The 21,851-nt window shown below is 44.6% G+C and overlaps 1 protein-coding gene and 1 long non-coding RNA gene across 3 annotated transcripts; one reads left to right on the top strand and one right to left on the bottom strand.

The window, feature by feature from the left end:
• The first annotated feature begins 1,369 nt into the window (after positions 1 to 1,369).
• Positions 1,370 to 7,421, top strand: LOC134485008 (uncharacterized). The gene is made up of 2 exons (XR_010062910.1): positions 1,370 to 2,633; positions 3,896 to 7,421. It is a non-coding gene; the product is annotated as an uncharacterized LOC134485008 (long non-coding RNA).
• A 4,922-nt stretch (positions 7,422 to 12,343) lies between these two features.
• Smokyl-ps1 (sperm motility kinase Y like, pseudogene 1) lies at positions 12,344 to 19,937 on the bottom strand. 2 transcript variants are annotated; one of them, XR_010062909.1, is made up of 4 exons: positions 19,390 to 19,937; positions 16,724 to 18,319; positions 15,005 to 16,029; positions 12,344 to 12,872 (listed from the first exon to the last, which is right to left on the bottom strand). XR_010062909.1 is itself a non-coding variant. In XM_063280831.1 (3 exons), the coding sequence occupies exon 2, from the start codon at positions 18,090 to 18,092 to the stop codon at positions 16,767 to 16,769; it is 1,326 nt and encodes a 441-aa protein (XP_063136901.1). In that variant the 5' UTR covers positions 18,093 to 18,319; positions 19,390 to 19,937; the 3' UTR covers positions 12,344 to 16,029; positions 16,724 to 16,766. The 2 variants fall into 2 exon arrangements, 1 of the variants encoding a protein (XP_063136901.1); XM_063280831.1 differs by having other exon boundaries at positions 12,344 to 16,029.
• Between the last annotated feature and the right edge of the window lie 1,914 nt (positions 19,938 to 21,851).

Below are 21,851 nucleotides of genomic sequence, written 5' to 3'. Positions count from 1 at the left end.
GATACAAGTTTCTGAACTGCATCTTGGCATGGAGATCATGAGGCAAAGTGGCTAGGAATCTCAGGAGCTTAAGGCAAGGAGGTCTCTGAGTTCAAGGTCACCTGGGACAAAGCAAGTCCCAGATCCAGCTGTGGTGGTATGCACCTTTAACCTGGGACACACCTTCTGCTGGGGATTTACATGAGGACATTGGAAGAAGGAAGAGTCTCTCTTTTTCACCTGCCTGTCTGCCTGCCTTGTGGGACTGAGCCACTGCTAGATCCTTGGACTCCCATTCATACCTGCTGCTGATCATGGTTGGGGAGTTGGACTACAGACTGCAAGTCATCAACCAATTGTCTCTCCGTACAGAGATTACCCATAAGTTCTGTGACTCTAAAGAACCCTATATAAGACAATTCTCTTTTATAATATATAATTTCTATTTATATATTAATGTACAATGTAATTTATTATTTTATTCATAATTTTATTACATACATCCATATATTTATATGTAAATAAAACACAGGTTGTATGCCTATGAAACAGTAACACACTGCATACTTGATGACTGCTGCCTTGTCCCTACTCCCTACTGCAGGGGAGAAAATGGACCAGTCTCACCAATGAAAAAGGTAAACTAAAATGTTAACTACTGGGTGGAAATACAGATAGTGTGCATATAAAATAACATCTTCTTGATTACTTCTTTAGAAATTTTTCTTCATTTCTTGAAGTCACTTTTTATGGTACATTATTATATGATATACTATCTCACAGTTATTAAGGTAAGTTATTTTTATTGTTAGTACAAAAGTATACTCATAATGTTGTGCTAATTCCAGTAATGTCCGGGTAAGGCTTCATGCACATGACTGCATTGTATAATATTTCCCTATGTGATCGCAAAACTCTTTTGTTGTTATATTATGATCTCTAAGCAGAATATTGATGATCCTGAAATTATATACCATACCTAAGATTTTTCCTCAAACATTTCATTAGCTTTCCATAGAATGCTATTATAAGTGCATTTGACTGTTCAGTTCCAGGGTATGAATTCCAGTAGAGTACTTTCTGGATAATAGTTCCTTACAAAATGCTGTTAACTGCTTCCTCCAAGAAGTTAATTTCTTGTTTTAAAATTTATAAATTATGTTTAAATAGAAGATAGAGAAGGCAGATGCTGGATTATTTAGTACCAAGCTGCTTTTCTGTCCTGATGTGGGTAAGGGCTGGTCACTTGTTATGTTTCTCATTCCTTTAGATTTGTAGCTGTTTTAGACTTTATAAATAATCATTTTGAGTATTCCAAGTCCATAGGCATTTTCTGACACAATTGTCCATTTTACAGGAGTATTTTTCTTACAAGTTTGGAACCATAAAATAGAAACTTTCCTAACTAGTCAAGCTTCCAGGGTATATGTGGGTAGGATTTTGCTCATTTCCTGCTGTGTGATTTCATTGTGCTGTTCTGACCTTGTCTTTGCATAGAGTGCTGGCCGGTATAAACTGGAAATGTATGTTAAGTCGTTGTCCAAGGCGGTGTTGCAGATGTGGCCAGTATTTGTTTTAAGGGAATCAGTGAAGGGCATTCTGCACTCAAGCTTTTTGAAAAACTTTGCAGATGGTCATGGCTGTGGATGCTGAGTGGTGTGAAGAACACTGCAGTTCATTGAATATGGTGTGAGGAACACTGCTGTGCACTGACTGTGTGGTGTGAGGAATACTGCTGTGCACTGACTGTGTGGTGTGAGGAATGCTGCTGTGCACTGACTGTGTGGTGTGAGGAATGCTGCTGTGCACTGACTGTGTGGTGTGAGGAATGCTGCTGTGCACTGACTGTGTGGTGTGAGGAATGCTGCTGTGCACTGACTGTGTGGTGTGAGGAATTATGCTGTGCACTGACTTGTGCTGTGAGGAATGCTGCTGTGCATTGATGCTGCCTTTTTTCTTTTCCCCCTACACCTGCATCCTTCTGGTGGCTCAGGTTGGACAACTAGGTGCCCATGAACAACTCCTCATTGTGGATGGATTTAGTCTGGTTGGACTTTCTCAGGAAAGGTAAGACTAATTGGTTACTTTAAAGCTGATTGGTTAGTCTTAGTGTATTGAAGTGATATTTTGCTTTTTATTTTGAAATTTGAATTCAAAAAGAAGTGATGTAAAAGCTCTTTGTGTTTACTCATCTTCCCCTATAATCCTAGTTGTTAGAGCACATGAATCTCATTTGTGTTCACTCATAAGAATGTATATTCTTTAGAGTATTTCCTTAAACAATTATATAAATATGTACACATATACTTAGAGCTTGTAAAATGTTTAAATATCTTAATGTTAATGTTATAGAATAGAATATATTTACCTGTTTTATAATTAATTATCATAAGTGATGTGGACAGGACATAATCTTCTGAAAGCCTAGTTTATTTCCCACACAGCAACCGGGTTGAGGAACCTAAGCACAAGTATTCTGAACATAGACTCTACTGTGACAGTGACCGCTGTTTCTTTATATTTTCTACCTAAGGCAGCTGAACTCATGACTAGTACCAGTTCCATGGTTACCCTGGAAGTTGAAAATCAAGGCATCCTCTCTCACTGCCTGTCCACCTTTCTTAACCAGCCATTGTCCTCCGTGGTGCAGAGAGGTAAGAGCTAGTGGCTCAAGCCAGGTTAGCTAACATATAGTAGTCCTGTATTGAGATATGGCTCCTCTTAAAAGTTATCAAAATCTGGGGCTGGAACAATGGTTCAGTATTTTTACAAGACCAGTGTTAGCTCACAACTGCACCTAAATTCAGGGGATTTGAAGCTTTCTTCTAAGTTCTTTGGATACCAGTCAAGCATCCGTGTGCACACATGCTGGGCAAACACTCATACACATAAATTATTTTTATAAAGAGAGGCCCTAAAAGTCCCATGTAGTAGCTCCTACCACAGCTCTTGCTCAGCTCTTCAAGGAAGAAGTTAGTTGAGACTGAGTGCATGATGCTGAGAAATACTTCTGGATCATGATTCAGATCAGATCTAATGGTACGGTTTCCTAGATATATTCACAGTCGGTATAATGCAGTATTGTGAACCCTCTTCTGACCCTGACTCAGCTTTGGAACCTGCACATCCTAGCCCTGACCTTTGTAGCTAGAGTATCAACAACAGTATCAGTATCTGACAGTTAGAATCCTGTTTACTAAAGCGTAGAACAGGAAACAATCCTGGCTAGACCGTGTGTTGGCATGTTAAAGCAGAACACCATTTACAAACTCAAAGAGGGACGTGGGTAACAAATGAGTCCCAGGTGAGCAGACAGGAAGACTAAACTGTGAACAGGTGTGGATAACCACACCAGGTGACAGCACCATGTGATTCTGTAATTCTGATGGATAATAATATGTGTGTTATCAGGTGAGAGAAGAGAAGTTGAGTGCTTTTTAAAAATTCCTCTAAAAAAGGTTACTTTGTTATTTACAAGTTACAATTCAGGTGTTGAGAAAATAAATAAGGTCAGTTTCTCCCATAGATACATACTAAGTAAATGAAATGTTTTTCTAGACACAGTATATGTAAAAGCTTTTGAAAATGTTCATATAAAGCTATTTGTGGTGGCATGTACCTTTAATGCCAGCTCTAAGAATGCAGAAAGAGGCAGATTTCTGTTAGTTTCCGGTGCACCTGCCTGTGTAGTGAATTCCAGGCCAGCCTCAAATATATAGTGAGACCCTGGGCTATGATTTCTTCTGATTGCTTGGTTGGTTTTGCATTTTTGGCTAGTCAAAGAATGTATATAGAGATCACCCTATTGTACCAAGAGCAGTTATTAAATATAAGAATTTTAGATGCATACTTTGAAGCTCTTCAAGTCTTAGAACCAGTGAGAGGGAGAGAATGAATGAATTGGCTTTGGTTTCAGTTTCAGATCATTATGGCTCAAGTAAACCCAGAACACAAAGTGAAGTTTTTGTAAGTTTTATTTTTCTTGGATATTTTATGTATTCACATTTCAAACGTTATCCCCTTCCCATACTCTCCCAACCCCCTGCCCCTGCTTCTATGTGGATGCTCCCGCTCCCACATACCCATTCCCATCTCAGTGCTCTGGAATAAGGATGCTTGCATGTAACCATTGCACTGAATATGGGGACCCCAATGGAGGAGTTAGAGAAAGGACTGAAGGAGACGAAGGGGTTTGCAACCCCACAGGAGGAACAACAATATCAACCAACCACAATCCACCAGTACTACCAGGTAGCAAACTATCAACTAATGAGTACACATGGAGGGATCCATGGCTCTAGCCACATGTGTAGCAGACGATGGCATTGTCCAACCTCGATAGGTGGAAAAGGAAAGGTTTTGAGCCCTATAATAATTCAGCTCAAAACGGCTCCCCAGAGAGTCCTCAAAAGCCTTGGACAGTGGAGTGACCCAACGAAACTGCCTGGTAAAGACAGGCTGATGAAAAACTGAGCAGATCACCTTTTCAGCCCCAATGTGATAAGAGGAGGCACTCTCTAAGTCAACTTGTCACCCAGAAGCCAGTGAGGCACATTGTACTTTGATCATTGTTGTTTTCATAGAGGTCTCAAATTAGTCCAAAATTAGGATTTTATTTGAAAAACCCTTGACCTTATAGATCAAAATGCACTGCAAATGTGTCTTCAAAAAAGTGTCAGGTTTCCAAGGTAGTGGAGATCATTTTTACACTTAAAAGGCTGGCTAACAAAGTAGTGAGGATGAAGTATACTGAATAGAGACCCCAAATCCAAAAGGCTTCAACCTCCAAATGGCTTCACATATTTACTCTCATGTCTCTAGCACAGATCTCATCTGGTCCTGGAGAAAGTCCTTATCCTGGTCTGTGGTGTCAGGAGACTTGTAGGGGTGCGTGAAGCCGACTTCTGGTACATCTTTGTCTGTGGCTCAGTGCTAAACATCCTGCCTTCAGTGTATGATGGGTATGCCATGGCTCATGCTTTTAAAGGAATGTTATGTTTATTTTACTTGTCATTTAATGTGGCACTTGGGTTTTTAACACTATTTCTAATAGATCAACCTCCTATTCCTGGAGAGAAGTGTGCATATACCATAGAACAGCAACTAACATCTGTCTCCACTGGAGACCTCTGCACTGAGGTCTGAGATGAGCTGGAACACTTTCTTACTTGTCAAATATCTGACTTGTTTGATAAAGTTCCCAACAAATTACATTAACTATCATTCCTGAATTTTGTTCACTGAAGTTTTATTTTTATTACGCTACTCAAGTAAACTAATACTAAATTAATGAATCTGGGAAAATGAGAATTAGTGTAAATGAGTAAATAAGAAAATTTGAAATGTTTTTTATTGAAAGCATAGGGTCAACATTACATTTTTAGCACAGCATTTAAAATACATGCTTTTTAGAAAACCATTTATTTATTTCCTTTATAATCCAATATTAACCCTTCCTGTCTTCCCAGTAACCCACCATACAAATCTTCCCTCCATCGCCCTTTCCTGAAATGGCAAAGCTCCTTTCGGGGTTTCAACCCCCTTGAATGCTTTTTAAAAGATTGTAAAACAGATCCCTGAGGAAAAAGTACGCCTTTTATGCAGGTTTAAGCATCTGATTGTTTATTTCTTTACATTTCACAAGAACAGACCCCTCAACCTAGACCTGGTTAGGAACTAAATTGCAGGAGTGACAGTGCCACAAACAGAATGCATTAGTGTATAGAAAAATCTTTTTATTCCTTCATAGACACAGGAACAGCTGGCTACTTGGTGGGTAAGCTATAAAGCAGTGTCAGGTCTGGTTATTCACCCATTACCCATGTTTGTTACCTCCTCTGTGAGGAAGAAACATGCATGAAATTTTGCTAACATCTCAGGTGAGTCCCTGAAGTTCCAAGGAAGAACTTCAGGAAGACTTTTACCTACTTGAGCTCCATTGAGTAGAGGCTGGCAAGGGTCTCTAGTGTGACAGTGATATGTGTGTGGATCCAGAGCTCCTCAGTGGAATCTATGACATCCAGACAGGAGCACCTGAACCCTTCCTCCAAGTCAGTTACCCCTGTTTCCACTCTGACTAAGAGTGGTCCTGGCCATTGGGAACCCCCAGCAGAGGTGCTGCCCACCCCTGTCACTGTCACCCAGCCCATATGAACAGACCTCCCTCCACCACCTCCTCTACCACAGGTCCACTACACCAGATTTTGGCGGCATTTCAGTGGATTTGCATCTCCCACCACCTTCTGCAAACAAGGCAGGATCCCAGTCTGCTCAGGTGGCTGCTGCCTAGCAAAAAAGAGTGAGGAGCAGTAGCGGTGGTCTGAGATATAGAAGGCCTGTCTGGACAAGGAAGCAGAGAGGAAGCACAGGGAGCAGAAGAGGAAAGGGTGACAGATGCACTCTCATTCCCTGAACCTGCTTCCTTCTCTTCTTTGACCACACCGACCAAACCAGGAACACCTTCCACACTGCAGAGGCCCCAAGAAACAGTCATTCTGGTGTTGTAGTCCCCACAGCAGCCCCCCACTATTGAGCACAGGGATCTGCAGTTCATAACTATCAGTAAAGAGGAGTTGTCCTCTGGGGAGTCTGTCTACAGACCCATGGAAACGAAATGCCAGGAAGAAGCTGGAGAAGCAACAGCAAATGCACCTTGTGGATATGCTAAGCAAGGAGATCCATGAGCTGCAAAACAAGGGGGTCAGCAGTGCAGAAGAGACTGACTGCCTGTGGAAGCTTATGCTGGAGTGGCAGTTCCAGAAGAGACTTCAGGCCATATTTCTTGCGTTTCTCCCAGGTTCATTTCAGAATACTGTTCAAGAAGCTCAACATTTGACGTTTCCATAGTAGAAATTTATAACAACAATGGTTTTGCCCTTCTGACCTTACACAGTTCTACAGTGATGTCTATGGTTAAGTGCCAGGCAGTGAGAACCCAGGAGTGACATTCAGAGGTACACAGGATGACCAGCAGGTGAGGTGCTCCTGGGGCCCAGTGTCCTGAGTGCAGGTCCTCGACCTTACAGCTGCCCACTCCAGCTGTGCCTGGGATGGAGCCAGTGCCACCAAACTAGGAAGCACCTCAGGGAGTGTGCTTAGTATGTGCCCCATTGCTTCAGTGCATGACAAGGTTAATCTGCAGGAGCAGCAAGGATTTTAGACAGCTTGTGTTCTGTATCTGAGAAAGAACATGTCTTTAAGAACATCAAGATGCTCACCTCTAGCACATATCAGCTTTATATATCAAAGATATAATAAAGCTGTTTAAAACATAAAAGTTTAGGGTAGCTCAAGTGTAGGATGTACTGACCCTGAGTATTATATCTAATTACACACACATATACACACACACACACACACACACACACACACACACACACAGGGAGAGAGAGAGAGGGAGAGAGAGAGAGAGAGAGAGAGAGAGAGAGAGAGAGAGAGAGAGAGCGCTACAAAAAGTTGGAAAAATAAACAAATCTTAAAAATATATAAATAACTGTATAATTATTAAAAGTCTATATGAGAGTCAATGTTTTTCGCCTAGCATTGAGGAAGGGGCTTAGAGAAATTAATTATCCCCCTCCAACCTCCAAAAACATACGCACACACACAATCAATGACATGTGTGATTGTACCAGGAAATACCCGTATTTTATAGAATGCCATAATGGAAAGTAAGAACCATCTTTTTCGTTAAGGGTTGCCAATATATTGTTCTTTCAAGGTGTGTGCAGCCGTGCCAGTCTTGTTCACCATGGGATGGAAGAGGTCCCTGACCTGTGAGCCTAGAGGTGACCAGGTGCTCCATTCTGAGACTGAGAGGCAGGATGCCCACTCAAGGGTCCATAGCAGGGAATGTTTTCAAGCTATGTACAGTGCTGGAAAAGCCTACACAAGGCATACAGTTAGCAGTGATGTGTTTGCAGGGAGTCCAAGGAACCAGCTTTGTACTGATGCTGGTGGGCAAGCATTTAACATCCACCTGCCACTCTGACAGAAATAAGAGTATTGCTTAAGTTTTATTTCATAGATTTGATCCCTGACCAAAATACCAAAAACTGCACCCTTAACGATGTAGCAAATAGAATAGTGGATACTAGGCCAAGAACCTTTGACTCTTCTAATACCATTGTGTATTTCAGAGAAAGGAAGGAGAGGTATCAATGGACAGCAGTCTGCTTTCCCCACGAGTGCTCTACCACTGAGTTAGTAGCCTTAGCCCTCCTCACCTTTAGAAAAAGGGTATGACTAAGTTGTCCAAGCAGACCTGAAACTCATGCTGTAGACCAGGCTAGCCTTGAACTTCTGATCCCCCTCCCTACTGTGTGTCTTGATTGTCTGGTATTACAGGCCCTTTTTTCTATGGCTGACCGGCTTGCTTGCTTCCTCCTTTCTTTTCTTCTCCTTTCTATCTATCTCTTTCGTTCTTCCTTTCTCTCTCTCTCTCTCTCTCTCTCTCTCTCTCTCTCTCTCTTCCTTTCTTGATTTTTCGTTCTTTCTTTCGTTCGTTCTTTCATACTTTCCTTCCTTTCTTTCATTCTTTAACTTTCTTTTCTTCCTTCTTTCATTCCTTTGTTCCTTTCTTTTAAGATTCAATTATTTGAGTGGTCTATCTGCATGTACATCTGTGTGTCCAAAGAGGGCATCAGATCTGACTATAGTTAGTTAGTATCCATAATATGGTGACTGGAATCAAACTCAGGACCTTTGAAAGAGCAGCCAGGCTCTGAACCACTGAGCCTGCTCTCCAGCCCCAGCCTATTTTCTTAATCTTAGCACACTTGGCTCAAATGAGAATTGTCTGTCAATGAGCAAGATAAGGTTAATCATAGCAAAGAGTGCTTATCCCTTGCCAGATCAACCTGGGGTCTCCTGTGACATATGCTGTCCTTTTCCAGGCCTGTCACCAGTGCCCTGGTGTTTGTGGGGCTCATCCACAGAGGCATGCAACTCAGAGAACTGCACCCCAACTTGGTGCACAGGAACTCTTCCAGGTATCACTTGATTGTCACAGGTTTCTGCTCGGTCAGCAAGGAAGGGAAGCCTAGCCCTGTGCCAGGTCAGTTCCCAGTACAGAAGTTCATTCATGGCAAAACCAAGTGATCATTGCAGTGAGCGTTGGTGGTCTAGAGCCCTCATCAAGGAGGCCTTCCAGACTTTGGAAGTGGAGAGGGAGGGAAGAAAACAAAAGTATGGTACACTCATACTTTGGAAGGACACACATCCATCCTAAGTGAAACACAAGTTCTGTTTTCCAGTTGACAAGTATATAACATGGTTCTTAAGGCTACACCCACATTGTAAAAGCCAGTGATGTCAATCACAGCAGGTAAGATGTCAGCCACCTGAGTCATGCAGAGTTTGACCACATGAGACTCACCCCAGGACTTAAATGCAGTGAGTTCAAGGACTCACATGCTATGCTGCGTGGGCTCCTCCTTATGCCATACCTTGACCCCATTGCACCCTGGGCCTCCACACCATAAGCCAGAGTGCAGATCCCTGGGCACAGTTGGACACACCTAGGCTAGTTTTCACTCACATGGATGTTCTTGTGGCCTTGTCAGAGCACTGTGACCACATCCCACATCTGAACAGCAAGCTAATCAACAGGATGCTCTAGGAGTCCATCCGTTTGTCTTCCTCAGAGACCCCATAATAGAGGGGGCAGAAATCCAGGCTTTAGGGAGCTACCACAGCCATGATTGTTCTTTTGTCAAGCCACTCCACCTTTGGCCAAGTTACAGCTCTGCCAGGCCCTGCCATGTTGTCTTCAACGTCTTTGTGTGTCAGTGATACTTGTATGAACTATGCTATACGTTGGCCTAGAGGCTGGGCTTTCCTCTTGCGTTTCCAGCAAGACTACAGAGTTCCCAGGGGAGACTCTCATGGCTCTTCATGTTCTGACAGCACAGTCTGCAGATGTCTCTAAGGTATTGGACATCAGACCCCACTGAGGAGTGAGAGGCTTTCAGTGGCTTATAGACGCAAGGCTTGGGCATGATGGCCTTTATTGTGTGTTTGATAGCATGTATGCTCTGCTCCAAGTGTAGACAGACACTCCCCATGCCTGTAGTCCGTGCTTGGAGTGTGGGTACACACTCTACATGCAAACAGCTGTCTACGCACACACAGATGCCATTTTCATGATTTACACCTGTTATCTTTGATGTTTCTTTTAAAAGACAATCATATAAAGTTACTGTGATTTTGTGCTGGCTTTCTTTACCCAGCCCACAGATGAATATTGGAAGGAGACTCGAATCTGCATGGGCTCCTCCTTATGCCCATACCCTGACCCCATTGCACACTTTTAGGCAGAGGCATGGCAGAGCGTGGCCTGTAATTGTCCTGTCCATTCCCTATGTTTTGTGACCACAGTCTGCAGTTCTGCACAGCCTGGCATCCAAAGAAATTGGCATAGTTCCCTACAATGTCTCCACAGGCCCAGAGGAAGGACATAAATAGAATCTTTATGAGACCCAAGTGGCTTCTCAGGGTAAGCCAATGCTCTTGGCTCCTTCTTATCTCTGAAGACACAGGGCACATCACAGGTCCTGACCTGCATGCACCTGTAGCTGCTGCACACAGTAAGGATGACTTGTGCTGGCCTCTGATGCTTCTGGGAGCCCTGAAAACCACAATCCCTGGGCCAAGGAGACTAGTGAGGGACAAGTGAGCACAAGGCCCCTGCCTGCTCCCTGGAGACCAGAAGCCCCAGCAGGGTTCTCACTGCTGTGTTCCCCAAGATAATGACAAGCACCTGTTACAACAGGCCATGCTCTGGTGGGAAAGGCAGACAGGCACATCCAAGGCTGTACTGTGGCCATGCTGGGCCTGCCTGCTCTTCAGGGGCATACTCTGCCATGCCACTCAGCATATCCCAAGCTGTGTCTGGAGTGCTTTGGTCTCACAGGAATGCTGTGTTCATGGAGACACTGACAAACTAAGGACCAAGACCCTGTCAAGTACCCTTCCACACTTGACTCCTGCCATGAATCAGCAGTATGGGCAACCAAGTAAACATGGAGACATGGATTATTCCTTCCTTGGGCGCACTTGTGAACCAGAAGGTCAAGTGACAAGCTCTAGACAAGGAAAGGATCAGGAGGAGCAGAGTGACCTCACCTGAACTTGAGGAATAGGGAACCCAGCAAGGGGAGTGACCACCCCTGGTTCACACAATTTAGGGACATATGTGTTGGGAAGAAGCTAAGTTGAGGCAGCCTGGACAAATCCCAAGATAGCAGGTGATTGGGGGGGGGTGTAGGCTTGCATGAACTGATGTGTTTGTTTGTGTGTGTGTGTGTGTGTGTGTGTGTGTGTGCCTGTGTATGTCTGTGGATGGGCCTATCCTGACACCAGACCTGACCGATTCCAGGCACCCACAGTTGGCACAGATCCCACTTTACACTAGGGTTTTTGTTCCCAAAGGTTTTCTAATGGAAGGTAATATGCGTCTCGTACAGGACTACTTCACCAGATTTTGCACGAAAGATGAAATCTGATCTTTAGAGATTGGAGCCTGAGCTAGTCTTGTGGACCCTCCTCTTCCCACTGTTCTCAGTCTGTTTCGTGTCACAATGTCCAGGGAATAGAACCCTCAGTTCTGCCAGCACCTCTGTGTGAGGCATTGCATCAGCTGACATCCTGAATGGTTGTCCCAACTCCACATGTTCTGGCCGAGGTCAAGATGCACACAAGAAGGCCTAGATGAGGAGGTACTGCCCCACCCAGCCAGACAGACTTCCTCTACTCTAACAGATGTTAGGAGGACGTGCAGATATGACTCACAAAAAGGCATACACTATTGGGCTCAAATACCAAGAACCTGTGAGCAGCAGTGACATTCAAGTCTCCTCTCATCCAAGTAAAGGGACATCAAATACTTCTTTGGACCCTGGGCAGTAAAGAAATCTTGAGGGTTCCATGAGTAGATAACATACCATGAACCATATCAGAGCCCATGGACTGTACCTGCTTGATGACCCTGGACCTCCTTGGCTAAGGTGAGGAGAGGAGACCCCAAACAGCCCTATACCAGTGACTCAGAAACACTGTCAGACAGGATGGACCAGCCTCCACAACCTGAGATGTGCAGTAAGGGTTCTTTTCCATTCCATACAAAGATGTCTGGTTTGCGGAGTCTCAAATGGATCTGAGACATACTGCAAGGGAGGCTTTGTGTTGGGTGCAGTAGTTAAAACCAAGACATGAGAAGGGTAACTGCAGAGCTGTGATCTAGGAAATTCTGCAGTACCCAGTTTGGGTTCTTGGAGCCTAGGCAGGCTTTGCAGTCATAGACCTCCCTCTACTGCCCATGTCCCTTCACGACATCTCTAGCAGATAAGACCAGAGCCCAAGCTGCTTCAGGGCTAACAAGACACTTGTTTCTCTCATACACTTATGCTCCTGAGAATCCTAGTAGCTTACAACCAGAAACAGGAAAAATAGAGCCCATCCAAAGCCCTATGATTAAGTCAGAGCTAGTCCCATCTCCTACAAGTGGGTAGGGAAAGGCGACTGATGTGGTGGGCAGAAGTGGTAAGGGGCAACAACTTACTTGCTTGGAAAAGGCTGGAGACTGGTCATGCTGGAATGATCTCAAGCAACTTTCAAGGCTGGCTGGCACAGAAAGGGCTGCTGTATATCTCTTGCCCAGACCACAATGTCCTCCAGGGTTCTGTCTTCACCAGGCCAGTATAGGAAGAGGTAGCACCTGAACTTCATGCCATTGAGAGAGCTAACCTCTTGAGGAACCAGGTGGTCCACCAGTGTGCAGTCTCAGGTTTCACTTGGTGAGATAGTCGTGAGCTGTCTGTATGATTGAGCAGACACTTGTTGTCCAGGCTAAGGACATACTGGTCACCTCTGTGGTTGTTCTCTGCCTCTTCAACCTACAGGGAGATACGAAAACATGGAGGTAGTCCGCACCCTGACTTTTGGCGCTTTCTATGCTCCTACAATCCCAGGACTGAAGCTCTACATAGACCATCTAATTCTGGCAGAGTCGATCTGTCCTGGGCCAGATAAGCCATCCTGTTGGTTGCTCTGTCTTAGTTTTCGTGACACACTGCCCTCTATTTTACCTCAGGCTGTCTCCTCCAAGCATCCCAGCATGCATCAGCTCCATATCCTGCCCAACATACCTTAGGGTCCCTGATAATTCCAGATACTTTAATGTTCTCCCAGGCTGCACTGTGGGCTCTTGTGTGCCTCACATTGATCCTAGAAGTTCTTGGGAGCCTCCATGCCATGGCATAGGATGTCTTTGTGTCCACACTGAGCCGAGTGCTTCCATCCAGTATAGGATTCTCTCCCTATTGTTGAATTTTGGCACTTATGTCCTTCAGGAATGGCTCTGCATGTGGTCAACACACACTACCTTGGAAGACCAGAGAGTTCAAGGACGGCCAACTTTCACTTAAGCAAACTTGTCCACAGACTGTGTGGGTCCCATCAGCTGAGAGTAGCCTCCACATTGCAGTGATGTACAAACTTCTGCTTTAAAGTCATGATGGACTTTAGGATCTAACCTGAGGACCCTACACAAGGCACAGGTAGGTGATGTGTAAATGAGGCATGTTACTGGGTCAGGTCTTCAGTGCAGTGTCATGAGCTGACAGCCTTTTGGGAGGGCATATGCTTCTCTATTAAATGAGCTGGCTCCTCTGTAGGCCTCGACTCTGCTGTGTCTGCCGCTCATGCTCTCTCCTCCAAGAATCTAACTGTCCCTAGCTCTCTGTGACTGGCTGGTCAGTCAGCCTACATGCCAGTCCAGAGTCACTCTATAAACACAGAGTCCACACTGTCCCCTGCAGAAGTTTCACAGGGCTGCTGCTTTAGTCTCTCTGTTGCGCTATGGGGGTCCAAAGTCAAGTTTCTTAGGTCCCTATGGGTCCCTTAAAAGGCTTTAGAACAAGGTAGAGATGAAGAAATCAGAAAATAGACTCCTGCAGTACTTCAAGTCTACCACTGGAGGGCTCTACACTTTTCTGGTCCTGGTGTGCCACTCAGCAAGCCCTCTCACTCACTCTAAGATTCTGAGCCTGATGGAGAGGATTCCTGCTAAACCCAGTGTTCCCAAGAAACTGGCTGTATCGGCAGGGCTAACTGTAGAGGATTCTCCACGACCCTGAAAACGCAATTTGGAAATCTCAGGTAGGGAAGGTGTGTGGGGGAGCAAACAGGGCTGGATTGAGACCTTACCCAGAATTTGATCTCCAGCCCTGCATTCTGATTAGCATGAACTACACTCCTGTGAAGGTCTCTGGGTAGTTCCTGAAATTAGGTGGAGGAAGAGTTGGAGAAGGAGGAGGAGAAGGAGGGGGAGGAGGAGGTAGAGGAGGAATAGGAGTAGGAGGAGGAGGAGGAAGAGGAGGAGGTAGAGGAGGAGGAAGAGGAAAAAACAAGTAAGCAAGGACATGACAGGCACGTGGCCCGTACTCACTGCAGTGGCCCATCATATCCTAGGTGTTTTCCTGCCCTAACTGTAAAGCAGGAACCAAACACCACTCCTCATGGGAGTGTCTGAGATGAGGACAGCTGTGCCTGAACTGTCAGCAAGAAGGACGGGAGCAGTCTGTGCCATACATCAAAGCATATTGTCCCACATAAGCCCATCTCACAAATGATGCCATCTCCTCCCCAGAGTGGCTCAAGAAAAGGTTAGGAGTGGCTCATGAATGCCAAGCTCTCCCCTACTCCTGCGGACCCATGAATGGTGCCTTCTCAGGGCCCATCTATCTTGAGCCGAGGGAGAAGCCAGAGGGCATATTCATGCAATTTCATACTCAAGTCAATCTGCTATCCTGTACCCCATGAGTCGGGACTGAAACTCAGTGCTCAAGACCACTTGTTTTTTTCTGCACAAGTCTTTGAGAATGTGGTCACACACAGTGTTAGTGACACATTGCATGCCCATGACTGGCATTCATTGTAGCCCAGAGTGACCGTTCCTGCCTGCACCCAGGGATTCAGATCAGCATTCGCCAGATCAGACTCTTTGCTACCTGGTCCTATAGCTCACCTCCACTGTAGTTCCATGTGTCCTGACTGCTGCAGCTGCATCAGAAGCTACCAGATGTCTTCCCACAGAATCGTACTGTAATGTGGGCTCATCCACAGACATCTCACACTCTCCCTGCTGGGAGTTAGGCTGGATGCCTCCTGTGTGAGAGCTGCCTTGCCTTGTGGAGCAGAGAGAGAAGCAGTAGAGGAGATGTTGTCTGTTGCTCTTATTGTCCTCAGTGCCCAGGGCTTCCCTGTGGTTTGGGTTCAGATCCAGCTCCAGTGAATCACTGATTAAATTCAGCCCATAGAAGCTGCAAACACCATGAGGCACAGGGTAGACCAGGAATGAGGGGCAACCAAGCAATCCAGGACCGTGTGGGGACCAGGGAAGCCAATAATCCAGGTCACCTCTCAGGCAGGATGCAAGGCCAGGAGCTCTGTGTGCCCAGACAGAGGTAGATGGGACCCTGACTCCCACAAAATGCTTCTTCAGAACTATTACATCATCAGCTTTGAGAAAGTCGTCCTCATTAAGGACTTTCCGCACAGCTTGCACTGCCATCTAACTCTGTCTTCCAGGGGTGATCCTCTTCAGGAATATTGACATGTCTTCTATGAATGGTTAATATTCTGATAATTTGTTTCATAAACATTGCTCAGCATAGTATCTGTCTCCAAAAGAAGTCATTCAGCAATTATCCCAGGACAGGGAAGCAAAGTCCTCCTCCTCCTCCTACCCCTCCTCCTCCTTCTCCTCCTCCTTCTTCTCCTCCTATTCCATTTTTCCTATTCCTTCTCCTCCAGATTTTTCTCCTCCTCATCCTGCTCTGCCTCCTCCTCCTGCTCTGCCTCCTCCTCCTCCTCCTCCTCCTCCACCTCCTCCTCTTCCTCCTCTTCCTCCTTCTGCTACTGCTAATGCTGCTGGTGCTATTGCTGTTACTCCTGTTGGTGCTGTAGCTTCTGCTGGTGTCTTTTCATTGGCCATGTGTCTGAAATCACCACCTGTTTATACACAGGATATGACAGAATTTCAAGATGGCACTGTGAAAGAAAAAAAGAATTTATTCTAAGCAAAAAAAATATGAGGTAGAATACTTAGATTACCATTTGGAGCTTTGATTGCTTTATTATTTTATTACTTCTTCTCTTCTACTTCTCAGTTAAGATTTTTGAAAGAAATCATTTAGAAATGTTACCAATCAGTAGGCTTTAGGAACAAAAAAAATCAGTATGCAAAAAACTATGCATGCATCCAGGATTCTGACCATCAACAATAACCCACAAACTAGGTTGTTGATACTTATTCAATGACAAACCTTGTTATTAATTTTAAGGCTTAATGGAAAGGGATGTCACATTTGAAAAGATAAGACTCTGTTCTGCAGCACTTGGGATTGATGATCACATGTGCTAGGACCAGTAGCCCATGGAAGAGTCCATGAGCCCATGAACCTCTAGTCCTCACCCTGTAGGAGCTATTGGCCTAAGGGGGGGATGGAGTCCATCTGAAGGGTTGGGGCAAAAAGACAACTCTGTAGAGTGGGGAACTCATCAATCCTATTGGGTCCCTGCTGTGAAAAGGAGAAATCAAGAAGAGGCAGGAGGCTTGGTTTTGGAGAAACCTCATAAAGAACTTAGAGAAGATACAAGGTAAGAATTGTGGGGAAAATGGAAACCAGAGACAAGAGGAAGGAGGAGCATAGAGCAAACTGGAAAGGACAAAGCACAAAGGTACCTGGGCTATGCCTGATGCTTGTTCTCTGGACTCTCCCTATGGCTCATTTCTCGGGTGAGATGCTGTTCTGCCCCAGGCGAGGTTTCTTTCTCCTTGGCAAGCAGCAACAAAGATTTTTCAGGGCATTTGCTATATTCCTGGTCCACACCTTAAAACCTCTGTGCCGGACCCTGACTCTGCTGGGGATGGGCTTATCCTCTAATGGGGCTCTATGGGAGAGTAGGTTGTCTTCTTTGATTTCCTTATTGCTACTCTTCTCACTGAAGATGCTTGTTTGAATGCATGGGACACTCACGGCACATTTGTGATAGTGGTCCTGTGTAGGTGTCATCGGTAGTGGCCTGAGACGACCAGCCACAGTGGTTCTTTTGCCTGCTTTTGGATGAGCCTTCTGGCCATACTGAGATACTTGACCATGGGAGAATGACACCTGCAAGGTGCCAAGAACTGGCAGGCTTCCACTCCTCTTTCGTTGTAATCTAAAAGCAGCAGCAGGATCAAGGCTAGGGAATGGGGCTGTAACGGGACTCACTTGATGTGCCTGGGCTGTGCAACCATATCCTGGGAGAGCCTGCTGTTGTAGGAAGCAATAAGTTGCAATTTCCTCATTATGTTTTCTTTTTATTAGGGAGTATTTTATTACAGAGGCTTGAAATCCCATGCATTTCATTGCACCCAAATTTTCAGGGTCTGGCCTGAGGGGAAGCAGTTCTTCACAATGACCTGTGAACCCCTTTCCATGTTCTTTGAACCAGGCATGTTTCATCACCTCGCTGGCTTTTGGTCTATACATTGGATTTACTGTTAGTAATTGACTAAGGAAGTTCTCCAGTTCTTCTGAAACCCCACAGGGGGCAGGATACACCCCTGCAACAACTTGTTTTTGTAATTCTTGGATGATCACTGAATCAAATGGGAGCTTTCCCACTACCATATAATACAAGACCACTCCTATTGTCCACATGTCATTCTTCATCCCGTCATACAGAAGTCCAAGGAAGAGTTCCGGGGAACCAAAAGAGTACGCACCGCAGTGCTGGTTTAGCATTTGTCCAAGTTGTGTTTCGGTGCAAAGCCCAAAGTCAATGACTTTTACCTTTTTGTTTATATCGATCATTATATTGTCCAGTTTGAGGTCTCGGTGAACAATCCCCTTTCCATGACAGTAGCTCACTGCTGATAATATCTGTTCAAATATTTGCCGAGCCTCATCCTCCTCTATGTGCCGTGACTCTCTGATGTACTGGTGGAGTTGTTGGCCTTCCACCAGCTCCATTATGAGGTATATTCTTGTTTTGTTTTCAATGACTTGTAAGAGAGAAACAATGTTGGGGTGGTTGATCTTTCTCATTATGTTTTCTTCTTTCATGGCTGACTGGAACCACTGCTTGTCCTTTCAGAGAACTTTGACTGCCACCGGGGATCCTGTGAGCCGGTGGTGGGCCAGGAGGACCTTGGCATGGCTTCCTTTTCCAATAGTCTTCAATACTTTAAATTGGGAATGAAAGGTTCACTCCTGAGTGATACTGGGATCGGGGCTAGGAGGTGGTAACTCCTCCTAAGTCTCTGTAGGCATTTTATCAGTACTAATGCTACCTAAAAATAACAAAAAAGGAATCAAATAATGAAAAAGATGGAGCAATTCAGGAACTAAAATTACACATGTGGAACCTAAAAGAAACAAACCAAACAAAAAGAAAAAAATAAAAACAAAGAAAAGACTAGACTAGAAAAATAGAGTAAAATTATGAAAAGGGGGAAAATATGAAGAAACATACGTAAAAGCCAGCCAAATAACCAACCCCAAAAGAGAAAGCCAAGAGCACACACATACTAAATGCAATGATGAAAATAAAAATCGTCATACTACAATAGGATTGGGCGGCCAAAGCTGATCAATACTGTGAATGGATTGTTTGAAGAAAAAGGTCAGATGAAAGAAATGAGAGGAGAAAGACTTAGTATAAGACAAAACAAACAAATATAAAAAGCCAACACTAAGAGAAAACTCCATTGAATTTCAGGACCTAGTGATCCACAAAAATCCACAACTCTCCAGAGCAAAATACTGAAAATTAAAATTAACCAACGACAAGGAATAAGGCAGTTAAATATCAGTGAATAGTAAACCTTAAACAAAGGCAGAAGAGTCAAAGTGTCACAAAGGGCAAATTTGTATCAAGTCTAAGCCAATGATTGCTTGTACTCAATAAATAGAGAAACAGGAATAATGTAAAAAGATGAAACCGCAGGACATTGAAAATGGAGATAGAGTGAATCATCCGAGTACACAAATGTATATAATCAAAGCAATAATATACCGCATGAAAACATTAAAACCACCACAAAAATGAATCCAGCAATCCATAATAAATAAATAAATAAAGAAAGAAAGAAAGAAAGAAAGAAAGCATGAATAAAAATCAACACCATAATAAGGAAACAGCCAGTGCCTTTGCCAATATGTGACCTAATTCTTACTCTTGAAATCATCCAAAAATCAATCAATCAAGAAATAGGCAGCCAGTCATCTACATAGACCTTTAAAATGATATTATGGGGTTGGCATACCAAGTATCTGGGAGCAACTGGTCATCCATCCCAAATACTTGGGCAGCTACAGGCCAGTGAGAGAGCCTGTATTGAAAAAAAGGTTGAGGACCTACCTCAGGAACAGCAGTCGGGTTGACTGCTGGCCTCTACACTCTCTTGCACTGAGGTGCAGGTAATATAGATACAAGGGGCAAAAGGGGATGGGCATGTGCACACACAGACACACACACACACACACCACAGGCACACAAATTGGCACACACAGAAATACACAGAAGTGAACTTATACTCACACAAACTCTTACAAACACCCAGATTCACACAAAATACACATACTTACACACAAGCAAACCTGGAAAAACACACGTCACACACACTTACACACATACAAACAGGGACACACACACGCACAAGAAGACGTACACACATACAAACACATACACACATACAAACCTGTAAACTCACACACTCCTACATATACTGACACACAGGCAAAAGTGTACACACACTCACACACAGGCAAATCTGTGAACACACACTCTCTTACACAGACTGATATATACACATATACACATACAGTAAAATCCGATACAACCACACACAGCTCACTAGATACAACCAAGTTGCAGAGGGCTCCACTCCACACCTCCTCTCAAAGCACTCAAAGAATTCCAGGCCTGGCAACAGCTTAATATCTGTTTGCTGGGCCGCCTCACAATCGCTCCTCATGAGGTCACAATAGGACTTGTCATGACATGGTTGGGAAGGACTCTGAGACTGTGGCTTCTATGGGCTGTGGAATGCTTTAGGCTGTTAGAAATAAAACCCTGTAAGATGTTTAGCTGTCCATGGTTCTCTGTTTTGAATGTTTCCTCTGCCTCCTGCTTTAAAGTCCTCATGTCTACACACAGGGTGTCATGTTTTCTTTGAATTCTGTAGGATTAGCCTCAAACTGATGGTATAGTTTTCTTTTTCTAAAGACAAAGTTGTTTCTAAACTGACCCATCAAGAGGATGCTGTTCTTATAAGTCCACATAAAGGTTCTAGGTTATCATCAAACACCTGAGACAAAGCTGCAGGACTAGGCATAGACTTGAGTCTGAATCCACAAAACGCCTAGTGGATGCATCAGCAAAGCTCATAAGCTTTCTCTGTGGAGAAGTTAACATGGACCAACAGATTAGAGGGCCAGAGTCCCAACCCATGCTGGGTGGACACTCTCCTCTGACATCCAACAGAGAGATCGTTGTACAGAGATCAGGAGAAGGCTTCTCTGAATAGCTGTGCAGAGCACCTCAGGCTCAGGGTCTCAGGACTGACACCCATAGAATGCTGTAGAGGAGCCGTCTGTGATTCAAGGGCTCATCTGTCTGGGTCCCTGAGCCTCTAGAGATGATCCCAGTACTGGGCTGTGGCTGGTTATGGGCTCAGACAGGGAGGTACCAGGGTGCTTGTCCTTGGCTCCTGGGAGTAGAGCAGTTTTTCTTTCCCTGTCCCTGCTTTTTGAACTTTTCTTTCCTTGGGAAAACAGAAGGACTGGAAGAAGTCTGGCTATGGAGAGTGAGGCTGGCTGGGAAACTGCTTGCAGTTCTCCATTTTCATCCTGCTGGGGGTTTGGGGTTGTTGGCAGGTTAGCCTCTCCACCATTCCAGTCTGCTTCTCTACATTTAATCTATGCATCTCTGTCTCTTCGCTCTGTGACATGGATGCACAAGTCCTACCTGTAGCTGCCACTCCAGGGCATAAGTCCCTCAGTGAGTGAATTCCAGATGGTTCTGTCTAGAGAGAAATTGTACAGGGTAGTTGCTCAGTATGTAGGTACATGGAAGAGGATACTGCACTGCACCCAAACACATTTCATATAAAATCAATCCACATACTCTGGTACTAATCGGTTCTATTTACACCTTTCGCCATTATTGCTATTCACTGTCTGTGAAGTGTGAATTTTTATTAGGCTTCACTTCTGCAAAGGAAGAGACACTGGAGATTCCAAAGGCCTAGCTGGAATGGAGGCCTTGACACACATGTGTGCTCCTGGGAAATAGCTCTTTCATAAAATGCCCCATTGAATCCCATGATGTGTGGATTGCTCTATGCCCTATCTAGGGTTGAACTCAGTATATTAATGGGAGCTGAGACTTCTCTCTGATAAAACAGTTCCCACTCCTGGAAGATGTCTGTGATGGTTTGTATATTCTTAGCTCAGGGAGTGGCACTATTAGGAGGCATGGCCTTGTTAAAGTATGTGTGTCACATTGGTCATGGGCTTTAAGACCCTTTTCCTATCCACATGCAAGCCAATCTTCCCCAAGCAGTCTTCAGATAAAGATGTTGAACTCTCACTCTCTCTGACACCATGCCTGCCTGGTTGCTGCCATGCTCCCAGCTTGATGATACTGGACTGAGTCTCTGAACCTGCAATCCTGTGTTCATTACTGTTGTCCTCATAAGAGCTGCATTGGTTGTGTTGTGTCTCTTTACAGTAGTAGACCCCTAACTGAGACAATGTCCATGTTCCCCTCCCCAGCTTTCAGACTTTAGAAGCTTCACACATGAGCGCATTCTCTTGGAA

The sequence above is a fragment of the Rattus norvegicus genome, chromosome 1 (assembly GCF_036323735.1).
Source record: "Rattus norvegicus strain BN/NHsdMcwi chromosome 1, GRCr8, whole genome shotgun sequence".
NCBI lineage: Eukaryota > Metazoa > Chordata > Mammalia > Rodentia > Muridae > Rattus > Rattus norvegicus.
This window is presented reverse-complemented; position numbering and strand designations above follow the sequence as displayed.

Excerpts from the sequence above, each read along its gene's own strand:
- Smokyl-ps1 (XM_063280831.1), bottom strand. The coding sequence starts at position 18,092 with ATGAAAGAAGAAAACATAATGAGAAAGATCAACCACCCCAACATTGTT.